The sequence below is a fragment of the Plasmodium cynomolgi genome, chromosome 11 (assembly GCF_000321355.1).
Source record: "Plasmodium cynomolgi strain B DNA, chromosome 11, whole genome shotgun sequence".
Classification (NCBI taxonomy): domain Eukaryota; phylum Apicomplexa; class Aconoidasida; order Haemosporida; family Plasmodiidae; genus Plasmodium; species Plasmodium cynomolgi.
The window spans coordinates 249,393-262,117 of NC_020404.1; the positions used below are offsets into that span (position 1 = coordinate 249,393).

A 12,725-nucleotide genomic window follows, 5' to 3' on the forward strand; every position below is an offset into this window, starting at 1 on the left:
ATAATAAAATAAATGAAACGTCAAAACGGAGTGCCTACATTGGCCAACTCGAAATTGAAAGATAAACGCCTTAAGTAAACACCTTAAATGAGCGCCTTAAATAAACGCCTTAAATAAACGCCTCAAATAAACGCGATAAAGAAACATTTTCCTGCCAAAATGTTGCACGTTTGCAGCACCATGCAGGTTTAAAGGCACGAAATCATGCCGTGTCGGGGGGGAGAAGTGCTTAGCAATTGCGGCGCACAGAAACAATAAGCCATGCGGAACCGCCGCGCAAAGGGGACCTTCCCCGCTGTGCCCGCACACCCACCGTAGGTGAGCAGCGAGAATGAAGCATAAAACTCTGAAGAGCCATTTTTCTTCCCCCAACTGGTGTCAAAAAAACTACGACAAAAATGTGGTAACCTCAAATGCTTTTTCTGACCCGCTTGCACCCCTTAACAGTGTTCTACCTCTACACAATTAAGTAGGACAGTTGGCATAAGTGGGGTGGGCAAAGAAGACGACGTGTTGTGAATCACACACCGTGCACTGCAAATCGCAAATCGCAAACCACACACCGTGCACCGCAAATCGCAAACCACACACCGCTCACCGCAAATCGCAAACCACACACCGCTCACCGCAAATCGCAAACCACACACCGCTCACCGCGAGTCACTGCCTTCACCCCGTGTGACAATTCGAAAAGCTAATTGACAAACCAAATGGGCAAGTTTGCAAAATTGCAAAAATTAAAAAAAGGGGAAAAAGCACAAGGGGAGAAATGCTTGATTAAAAAATAAAAGAAGACACAAGGAGCAAGCTAAACTATTCACACTCCGCAAGTACTATTCGTTTGAAAAAAAATTCATCAGTGGGGAGGTGTTCAACATGGCCACACATTGGGAAAACGTTTCCCACAGCCAAAAAAATACGCAAATGTAAGCAGCAAAACGTAAAGGGAATACTTTGATCTACTGGAGGCATATATACACGCACAGAAATGGCCCCAGCGCTGGGGGAAAAATGCCGTAATCAATCAGCTGTTTGGACAGTGAAAACAGATAAACAAAAAGAGACGTGAACGAGGGAGGGGTTTTTGTTTCACTGGGGGACTTCAACCCAATGCGCAACTTTCCGGTGTGATTGACTCTCCCCATGTTCTCCCTCCTTCTTCCACTTCTCCACCTCAGCTCGGTAGGGTCACCTTCTTGCTCCGCAACATGCGGTGCGACCGCTCCACCCCCCGCTTGTCCTCGTTCTTCTTATCGGACGAATTATTATAGTTGTCAAAATCAGACCTCGGGAAGCAGTGCTTCAAAATGTCCAAAAGGAAAAAATTATCCACGGGCTTCTTCTTCGTGCACACAACAGAATTTATAACCAAATTTACAAGAAAAATACTTTTCTGATATTGATACACAAAATATGGCAACTGTGTAAGTTTCTCAGATTGCAGATAAAAAATTTCGCAAAAAAAATTGTGAAATAATCTCTGAAATTTATTTATTATATCTTCCTTCTTCCCATCTATCCATACGGTTAAAAATGATCTGTTCAGAAATATATCAATAATTAGCTTTATCGAACTAAATGGAAGATATTTTAAATTGTTAAAAATTAAATTCAGTATTTCAACGGCCAAATAAAATTGCAGAGTGGAATATTTTTTCTGATTATATATGTACGACTTCATTTTTAATATTTCCCATATTTTTTTGCTATTTTGTGTGTCAGGAGAAATCCGCTGATAATTTGTCTTCACCATTTTAATTAATTTCGTTTTGCAAAAGATGGTGTAAAAACATGAATATATAATATAATCAAGAAAGTTATATTTCGCATAGTTGGTGTCTTTCTTCATATCTTTCTTAAAAACGCGACGGATGAGCCATTCGTTGCTCTTTTCAAATGCTAGGGGCTCGGATAAAAGGGGGAAAATAAATTTATACGAAAAATTAACACAAATATTGTTTAACTTTTTTAAGTTTTCCTTCAAATTTAACGAACTTGTAAGAACTAATTTTTTTTTCTTCTTCACATGGAACACCTTTTCTATATGTTTGTCCATTTTATTTTTGTAGAAACACCTTTTTGGAAAAAAACTGTAATTCTCCAAATGTTCATCATTTTTTATACATAAAACTTGCTTTATATTTTTCCTGAATTTTTTCTTGCTAATTTGGTTTACATTTCTGTGTTGGTTTTCGTCTATAAGGTTAATTAAATATTTCACTACAAACTTTTTCTCTTCCTCCTTTTCTCGCTTATCATTTGCTGTCGCTCCCGTTCCTGTTCCTCGCAAATCGCTTATTTTGCTTTCACTGCTTCTGCTCTTTCCACTAATATTTTCCACTTTTTTTCGAAATTCTCTTTTTTCACTTCTCCTACGTTCACTTCTTCTCATTTCCTTTTGCCCCTTCGTTTTGTCCCTACTCAACGTTAATATGAATTCCTCCTTCACCTTCACTTTTAACAAAAGGCACATTAAAATGTACATAAAAGACAAAACAAAGCTAGTCAATTTTTTATTCGCCTTTTTCTGTAGTACTTTATCTATCCCTAAAAATAATATGTTCTTCAAAATGTTGTAATTGTCTTCGTAAAAAGTTAAGTAGTAGAAATAAAAGGAGCACATAAAATTTATGTACAGGTTAATCAGATTCAGGAGTAGCTTGTTTGTTATTTCTTTCTCTTCTCTTTTGTTTCGTTGGAAAAGGAGCGCTTCTCGGGGGTGAAAATGGTCATTCGGTGCCACACTGCTCATCGCACTGGATACCCTGTGACTTCCGCTGTTCCTGCGGGCACCTTTGCAGTTGTTCTCGTGGTAGTTACTTGTTGGTTTGGCGGTCGCCCTTTCAGCGGCCATTCCTTCAGTGACCACCCTTTCAGTGACCACCCTTTCTGCGGCCATCCCTTCTGCAGCCATCCCTTCTGCGGCCATCCCTTCTGCGACCAGCCCTTCTGCGACCATCCCTTCTGCGGCTATCCCTTCTGCGGCCATCCCTTCTGCTGCCACCGTTCGACCCATTTCCACCGTAGCAGTGGCCACTTGGTTGGTTCCTCCCTCCTTCGCGAGGGCCTCATTTGCAGTCCCCTCCTTCAACGTTACCGCCTGGGCAGCCGCTTCCTCCCCCTTCTTGGTGTTCCTTCTCGACCTCGAGTTCCTACTCGCCCCTCTTCTGCTATTCCCCTTTTTGCTCCTCGAGCTTTTACTCGTCTCCTCCTTGACCGCAGCACCCCCAACGGGCGTCACGCCATTTAAGCCACTTACGTCTGCTCCGCCTGCTGCTACGCCTGTCACTATGCCTTCTGCTGTGCCTGTCGCTACGCCTGTTGCTCCAACTGTGGGCGCTATTGGCGCAATGGTCGACGTGGCCACTACCCCCGGTAGTCCCACCGATCCTGCCACAGCCTGACCCACGGTGCACTCAACCCCAGTGACAACCTTTTGACCCGTACCTTCCACAGGAGATGCGCCAAACTTGTTATAATTCTGTCCAACTTCCGTCGTTCTCTGCTCCGCCTGTTCACTTCTCCTATGATGGAGGCTCCTAAACCACATGCGACTCCTCCTTCTGGTGTACGTTCGCTTCCTTAAAATGTCAATATAATTCAAGCAAATGATAATAAAATTTTGGATAATTATTTTGTTCACATGTTTCTTCTTCGAATGTTTAAAGATACAACAAAAGGAAATAAAAAAAAAAGGAAACTCCGAAATTTTGTACACAGGAATGTACCAAAACGTGTTGGTAATTAATTTTATCATTCCGTGGATATACTTTTTGTTGTTTTTTATTTCACATAACAAAATAAATGCTTTACAATTTTTTCTATTCCTCTATCGATATGATGCCTCTTACAGAACTCAATTACTTCATTTATTTTGTCAAAATTTTCCAAAAAAAAATCTGTGCTGTTCAATTTGGTACTCTTTTCAAATACGAATATGCTTAGTAGGAACAGCTCTAAGTTGTCGTAGAAAAATTTTTCCACCTTGTAATCTTTGTAGCTGCTTAGAGCGCTGTACTTCCTAAAGTAATTTAGCCTGTCCATCTCGGCTATCATGTTGCTATTACAATTTAGGACAATTTTTAAGCTCGTGCTTTTCTCATTTGTATGTTCCAAAATTTGTTCACCTCCCTCGGCTTTGTTCGCCGTTGAGGTTGAGTCCTTTTTCCCATCTACCAAAATGTCAGTCGTTTCTTCTCTTTTCTGAGTTGCGGCCTCTTCGGGGAAAAATCCATCTTTCGTTACCTTCGCAGGATCCTTTTCATTATTGTTATTATCACATGTTTTGTCGCTTCCCATTTGGGGTTGATCCCTGCTTGGGACATCTCCAGGAATACAGCCTAGAAACTCACTGGCAGGGGCCGCCCCCTGTACCGCTGCTCCTTCTACAGATTCTATAGCTCCTACCCCCTTAACTCCTACCTCCTTCTTGGCTCCGCTTCTCCCTTTCCTATCCCCTGCACTTGAAGCCTTACTCCTGCTCATTCGCCTGTTTTTCCTTTTCTGCTCATGTTCCTCTTCAATCAGCATGCTAAAATTTTTCTCCTTCGTGTTAACGCCACTTTTTCTACCATATCTGCTTCTCCTAGTTTCCTGCTCAGCAGTATTACTCGTTGGATTTTCCACCTCTGCTTGCTTCTCCACTTTTACTTCACTTTCTGTTTTGCAGTTTATCGTAGGATCCCATTTCTTCTTCTCCTCCTGCTCCTTCAGCTTCTCTGCGACGATCAAGCGGCTTGGGTCAATATCAATCTTCGCTTCCTCCTTCTTCGTGCTACTGCATTTCCTCCTCTTGCTTCTACTCGCGGTTGTTTTCGCGTTTGCACCGTTTGCACCGTTTGCAGTGTTTGCAGCGTTTGCACCGCTTGCATCGTTTACCTCTACACTATTGGGGGCAACTTTGGTGGGCTCTACACCCTTTGCCCCGCTAGCACAAGTGCTTGGTACCGCCTTGTCCGCTTCCGTGACAGTCACGTTATCGCCGGTTGCGTTGTCTCGTTGGTTTCCGCTTTGACTGCCGCCTTGGTTTGCCATTTTTCCGTCTTCGCCTGCACCGTTATTTTTGGCACTGGGGTCTTCTTCCTTAGGTACCACTTCTATGGCAGCAGCGATGGCCTCCTCCAAATTGTTCACCCCAGGTTGCCCCTTCTTCGCGCTGCTTTTGCTTCTTCTGCTGTTGTTGCCAGACCTCTTCCTGTTCGACTTCCTTTTCTCGTTTTGGTCAACCGTTTCGAGTGGCAGCAGCGGAGTCTGCAGTTCTTGCGGTTGCTTCGACTGCTTCGACTGCTTCGATTGCTTCGATTGCTTCGATTGCTCCGCTTGTAGTTGCTGTGCCTGTGGTGGAGGTTCCTCCTTGGTCGGGGGAGGCATACCCATTGCTTCCTTCACTCGCTGGGATGCATCCACGTTAGACTCCTCTACCTCCTCATCCTCTTCCCCCTCCGCTTTGAAAGAATTGCTGTAACCATACGGATTATTGTGTCCCCTTCCGAGGATGCCGTTTACTTCCCCTTTTCGATCATCAACGTAGGAGGAGTTAGAACCAAAAATGTCATACCTTCTAATGGAAGAAAAATACATCTCTTGTCTTTTACATTCCTTTTTCGAAAAAATGTCCGAGATTTTCTTCCTCCTGCTTCTCAACTTGGAATGGAAATGGTTAATCCTACTAATGATGGTATCCTTGAACTTTTTCTTATAGGAGAAATATTTTAAAAATTTTAAAATGTGTCTTTTGGTGTTAACCCCTATCAGTTCATTGTCTAGTGACGTGTATCAGTTTAAAAAAGAAAAATTCAAAAGGGGTTATAGAGTAGCCATTTATTCTGTTCAGTAAGAAAAGGACTTTTAACAGCTTGATAAAAATGAAATAAAATTTCTGTAACTCTAGGATAACCAATTTTTTGAGGCTTCGTATATTTGTCAATTCGCTTCCTCTCGTTTTTTTCTTCACCAAAGATTCGATATTTACACTGATTAAATTTTCCTCCATTACCGTAATAATATGTAAGAAATTTCTGAACAGTGTCAGCATTTCTAGGATAAACTCCAATACATATTTTTGCTCATTCATTTCTCCCAACTCTTCAACGTCTTTTTTGTTGTTTCCATTGCTGCTGCTATTATTATTGTTGAAGGGATTATCAGAGTAAACGTAGCTGTTGCGATGGTTGCTCTCGTTTTTAATAAAGAAAAAAAAAAAAGTGAACCGATTTATATATATATTCAGAAAACAAAAAATGCAATTGAACATGTAGTATATAAAACTATTGTCGTATGTGCTAAGTTTTTTTAATTCTGCAATGTAGAATATGTTAATAAAATACAAATTTTTGTACGTCGTTTTTTTCTTTTCTTCTTCATTTTGCTCTTTTATTTTCAGTTTTATCTGCATCTCGTTGGTGAGAAAATCGTTCATGTTTATGTTTTTTACTCGAAACAATTCTACTTTGCTGCTTTCTTTTCTTCTCTTTAGATTACTTGGTTCCTTCGCATCTACGGGGTAGCCGCCGCCGTTCTGCGCCTCGCTGGGCAGCCCGTTTTGTAATTCCCCTTCCGGATCGACCGTCAAATCGGCGGTCGCATCCATGGTCGCATCCGCGGACAGCACGATCACATCATCGCTAACAGCGCCGCTAACAATGCCGCTAACAGTGCCGCTAACCGTGCCGCCAACCGTGCCGCCAACCGATCCGCTAACCGTGCCGCTAACTGAGCCGCTAACCGAGCCGCTAACCGAGCCGCTAACCATGCCGCTAACCGAGCCTCCCCTGTCCTTCCTCTCCTGCCTGTCCTTCCCCTCCTGCCTGTCCTGCCTCTCTGAGCCATCCCCCTCTCGCTGCGACACCAAGTTCCCCAGTATCACCTTAACCTCCTCCGACGACACCTTCAAAATGCCCTTCAAAATTTTAAAGTTCATAACATTTCTGCAATTTTTAAAAAGCATCAAGAAGGCGAACAGGTAGAGGTCCTTGGCGTTACTTAGGAACATGGAGTAGATGCTCCTCAACGTGCTGTCATCATAGTGATCGCCCTTTTTATCAGTCAGGGAAACACTCTCCTTGCATCTGTAAAAACAGTCAACACAGCACAGGTGGTAAGAAATAACTTTGTCGTAAAACTCATTCAGAAAAGTGGACGACAAAATTTTGGAACAAATAAATAACAAACTCACACACAAATTACGAAGCTTCATATAAATAAAAATATTCGTCTCTGGTTCTTTTAAAATGTAAAAAAATACAGAGGAAGAAATTCTGATAAATCGATTTCATGATATAATTTTTAAGCAACTTTTCTTCATAGCTCAACGATCTATTTTTAATAAATTCTATAAACAGAATGGTCATCATGTAGAAAATTCTAAGGCTCATAAATCTCACAATGCATCCCTTGCTAATACAACATTCCAGTAAAAAATTTATTATATTATTAATTAAAAAGTTCTTCCCATCACATAGGGACATCAAATCGTTTTCATTTTCCGACGCGCTTACACTGTTGCTTTTCATTTGATCCATTTTGAAATGCTTATTCTTTTCATTGCTTCTTATCAGGGACGATATCAGCATTTTTGTAGCCAATTCGTTATTCTTACTTTTATTCTTTTTTATATAATCATTCACGTCAACCATATGAGGAGGGTACATACCAACCTGTTGCTCATCCCCCTTGACAGAGTTCACCTTCATAGTAACCTTCTTCCTTTTCATTTTATTTACATGGATCTCGAACAGCAAGTACCATATGTTTCTTCTTTTCTTCCTCTTATCCCTCTTAAACAAATTAAAAATCAAATTCAGCAAAAAATAGCAGCTGTAATTGTTCAAAGTTGAGTTATTTTCTTCATACCTTTTACTCTTAATAAGTTTGTCAATTTTGCTCAAAATGAACATATAAATTTTGTACTTGTTCAATTCGTTACAATATTTTATGCCCTTCAACATGCATGAAAAAATTCGATTAATTAATGTAAGATTTTCATCTTTGAAATTCACTTCTACACACTTTACCAGGACGTCCAGCATCTCTAAGAAACTATTGCTATATAAGTTATTTATCATATCCTTCACAATTTCGAATGTACTCTTTTTTACATTGTTCCTTAAAAAATCACGATTTAAAATTACATACTCCATCTGAAATTCGTTTCCAGCATCCAGTTCTCCTTCCCACTCTGCTTCAATTTCTCTTTTTCTCTTTCTTCTTTCTTCCTCTTCTTCGTCCTCTACCACCTCTACAACTTGGGTTCCTTCCTCTCCCTCCATCTCCTCGTGGCAGTTCCATGTGTCTCCCAATTCTTCCTTATTTTTGCTGGCAAAGGGGAATCTGCTGCCGTCGCAGGGGTAGCTCTGCCCCGGGGGAACAGCGCCAACCATGCCTAGATTGCCTACAACCATGCCTTGATTGCCTACAGCCATGTCTTGGTTGCCTAAAACCATGCCTTGGTTGCCTACAGCCATGTCTGGATTACCTACAACCATGTTCCCATTACACCCAGCCATATTCGCACTACACCCAGCCATATTCGCACTACACCCAGCCATATTCGCACTACACCCAGCCATGCTCGCACTACACCCAGCCATGTTCCCACTACACCCAGCCATGCTCGCAAACAGGTTGTTCTTCATGTTGCTCAAAAAGATATCGTTCATCCCTGTGGCCGAGTCATTATTGTTAAAGATGCTCGGCGAGTAGTGGCTGCTGACCGGGTCGTTCTCTACGTTATTCTCGCTCTGTACGGCCTGCCCCGGTGCAATACTCTTCTCGTTGTTCTGCATGTAATACTCACCGTACGTGCTGTAGTGGGGGATGCTATACGCCCCCTCAACGTTCCCATTGCAATAACTGGGATTTACATTACTGTATGTCCCATCGTTTATAAGCCCATCTTGACTGCCACTTGTGGGGGCATCTTTACTGAAATGGATAGTTCCCTCGTTAGTGCCACCTACAGAGCCATCATTAGTAGCATTTAGCACACCATATTGGCTTCCACATGAGGCTGCATACCTACTTGAAATTATTACGTCATCTGGACTTCCACTCGTAGTTGCGTTAAACGCACCACTGTGTTCGTTGCTGGCGCCCATGCAGTCACTCCCTGGATTCCTACTCGTCGTGCCACAGTTGTAATCTCCACTTAAATTTTCGCAAAAGTTACCAATATCGATGCTGTTTTCGTTTATGTTATTATCGATAGTGGGGGTGCTATTACTACCATCTACGTACGCGGCACTGTGGCCATTCGGGTACTGGCTGCCACTGCCCATGCCGCTAACGATGCCACTGCCCATGTCGCTAACGATGTCGCTTCCTACGCCGGTACCACTCATTACACTTTCCTGCAGCGCGTGATTAATGCCGAGATCGTTGCCTGCGATGTTTCCGCACGAACTGCCAACCCCACCGATGCTGCTCCGCGCAGACGCCGTGTCCACATTGTTCATCACGCTGCTGTTACTTAGGGGGTCAACATAAATTTTGCTGTCCTCCGCGGATTCGTTCCGTCTCCACACGGGAAAGAAATCCGACTCTGGTGTGTTCGGGTAACCGTTTTGGAAGTCGTTCGGGTTGCCGTTGCAGTTCTGGGCCCCGTTACCACCGTAGTAGCTTCCAAAGTTGTTATCATACCCGTGGCCATTCGCGTAGTTGTAGCCACTCGTGTAGTTGTGGCCACTCGCGTAGTTGTGACCACTAGCATAGCTATCGCTGTTCATGTATCCACCTGTGCCAATGTCCTGTTGGTTATCCCCGCCTTGAACCGTTTGGCTCCGCTTCTTCAACTTTTCGGTGGACTTGCCCGCATTGGCATCTTTCGAGTTTCTCTTCGCAAACTTAATCAGAAACAGAAGAATTAAAAATTTCAATTTCAAAAAATAAATTATGGATTCACTCAAGCTGTGTCTGATCTTGTTAAGCATGTTCCTCATTTGGTCAATCACAATTTCAACGTTGTCGAGAAGGAACTCGTTGTAAGCTACTTGATTGTCACGATAGAACAAGTAGTTCTTCTTACTTCTCGTGTTAAATAAGCTTACGTACACGTTTAGGAGGACATTCACGAACATAACGTTTTCGTGATTCAGGTCCTGTTCGCTGGGGTAGGAGTCTCTCCGCTCGGTGGTCTCTTCGGTGTGGCGTTCGGAGTGAAGCCCGGCGGGCTGACCGATTGGGTACCCTCCTGCGTACCCGTTTGCATATCCTCCGGTATACCCACCTGGATGTCCAACTGTGTCCCCCTTTGCGAGGCCCCTCCCCGCGACCACCCCTTTCTCGCCATATACCTCCGCCAACTTCTCCACCCCCTCATCACCCCAATGTAGAGAAGGACAAGTAGACGGCGCAGCATCTGCGTCCTTCTTCTCACCCTCTATCAGTTCATCTACATCCTGCACTGTTTGGAATTCCTGGGTGTGGTTACTGCTTATGTGGTCGTCATCTCTGCTATGGACCACACTGTGCTCCCTACTTTCTGTACATTCTGCATTTGCATTCAGCAAAGTGGAAGAGCTGGCTAATTCCACCCCCTCATTATCCCTTTTTATTTTTTTCTTCTTTTTCTCACCACTGTGCGCATGCAGCCGCTTATTCACTTTGGCGTAAGTTTCGCTCAGCTCCACAGCACTGGCTTGATCATCACCTACGTTTTCAATTTCGCAATTGGCACCGCTTTCGACGGGAAGGCAAACCTCAGAGGAATTTACACCCCGTATGGTGTAATCACCCCCAGGTTGCGGATCACCCTGTCGTTTCTGACCACCAGCTGTATCAGTTGCTGGCAGAAAGTGGCCTGCAAAAAAAGGGTCGTCCGCTTTCTTGAAATTTTCTCCTACTTGTTCGTTCGTGCAATTTTCCCCTTTTGCATCTTTCGACTTTTCAAGAATTTTTCTTTCTCTCCTTTTTTTTCTGCAAATTGTTGCTCTCCATTTCAGCCGAAACGGACACAGCCACGGGGGCACTCACAGAAGCTGACTCATTCGTTGAGTTCTTTCTCCTCTTATCGCTAAAAATATGATGGACATTATAGTAGGGAAAGCAGCTATCCTCATTTAGCAATTCACTGTAGTAGGAAGATGATGTATCATCCTCGTCCTCCAAATCATCATTTTCCTCCAGGGAAATATAATTTTCATGTGGAAAATAAAAACTTTTGGAGAAATAATTCCAAAATATTCTATATATAAGCTCCGAAAATTTCTCATTTGGTTCTCTAAACGTATCATACTTGGATATTAATATGCACATACAGGACATGGCACTTATTAAGTTGTTCAGCAAATGGGGCGGCAGATTGGTTGAGTAATACAACAGCTTAATAAACACAAGGATGTATTTTTTATAGACCCTTTCACAGATGGCTTTGAAATTTTCTTCTGCATCTTTTTGATTCTCTACCTCTATGTAGTAATCCCTACTCAGGTAGGAAGCTTCACTTTTGGCATTCCTCTCTTCTAATATTTCGTTGTATATTATTGGGATCAATTCCATATGACATATTTCTTTTATTATATTTGTTATGAACAAATAATGGGCTTGAAATTTTTTACACTCAAAATTTTCACACCTTTTTATGACCTCAATTAATTTCTTTTCACATTCATCTAGGCAGTTGTACTGGAACATAAACCTCTCTATGTACCTCCTCAATTCCTCATTTCGTATTGCGCCGCTTACATACTGCTCGTATTTGGTAAGTATAAGGTCTAATGTAAACAAGTCTTCTTTCCCCTGCTCCTTACACACATTTTCCATATCTTATATATCAGCAAAAAAAAAAAAAAAGAAGAAGGGGGGAAGGGGGGGCAGGGAATAATAATTGAGGTCACCTCTAATATACTCTTACATAACAAAGCACGGACAAACGGGGATAAACACAGGGTGATGCTAAATGCACACTCTATCTAATCGGAACGTGCTGACCCGGCAAATAGGAAAGTGTGTGCGAGAGGGGACAAACTATTATGAAATAAAGGCAGATTAAACATAACCAAGAAAAGTTAAACAAAAAAAAAAAAAAACCTCTGTTCAACTTCGTCTTTATTTTTACACAATAAAAATTACATTTACAAAATAAAACACGTTCAAATGTCCCTTGCCTCTTCTAGCAACATGAGTCCACCCTGTCCTCAACCCTATATGGTATATATGGAGAATCTCTTCAATTATTTATATCAAAAGAGATGCACACACACACACAAAAAAGAATTCAATAAAAGGAAAAAGGAAGTCAAGTAGAGTGATATAAACCACTTAATTAACATAAACACAAATTATTAGTTTGGACGAAAATGTTAATTTTGGAGAATATACTTTTATCAGAGAAAGAAAAGAGGAGGGGGGCGGGGGGAATTGTAACAAACTAGTGAATATCTAACAAAGGGGGAAAAAAAGAAAAAAAAGGCATACGTAAAAAAAGGGTTCTACTTTCTATGTTCAAAAATGAAAAAAGCGATAAGGGCGTTTTTCCCAAACATGCGGTGAGCATAGATGCAACGGGGGGGGGCGGCGTCTACCTCACGTATCGCGCCTCGGGTAGATTCAAGGCGCAGAGCGCTAAAATTTTCCTCGTCACTAAAAACGAGTTGGTAATATATAACATATAAATATATACCATAGCGCTAGCGCGACCATATGAATATGTGCGCTTTGCATACATGGTTAAACGTGGGGCGTACATATATGCAATACATATTTACATAAAAATGCTTATATTATACTGA

At 42.1% G+C, this 12,725-nt stretch overlaps 1 protein-coding gene across 1 annotated transcript; it reads right to left on the minus strand.

The window, feature by feature from the left end:
- Window positions 1-1,174: 1,174 nt before the first annotated feature.
- On the minus strand, window positions 1,175-11,757 carry PCYB_111620 (hypothetical protein; the record flags this gene model as incomplete). The annotated part of the gene is made up of 6 exons (XM_004223040.1): window positions 1,175-3,652; window positions 3,814-5,580; window positions 5,756-7,067; window positions 7,109-7,125; window positions 7,182-10,780; window positions 11,067-11,757. The coding sequence occupies 2 exons, from the start codon at window positions 11,755-11,757 to the stop codon at window positions 7,182-7,184; spliced, it is 4,290 nt and encodes a 1,429-aa protein (XP_004223088.1). The 3' UTR covers window positions 1,175-3,652; window positions 3,814-5,580; window positions 5,756-7,067; window positions 7,109-7,125.
- Window positions 11,758-12,725: the final 968 nt, after the last annotated feature.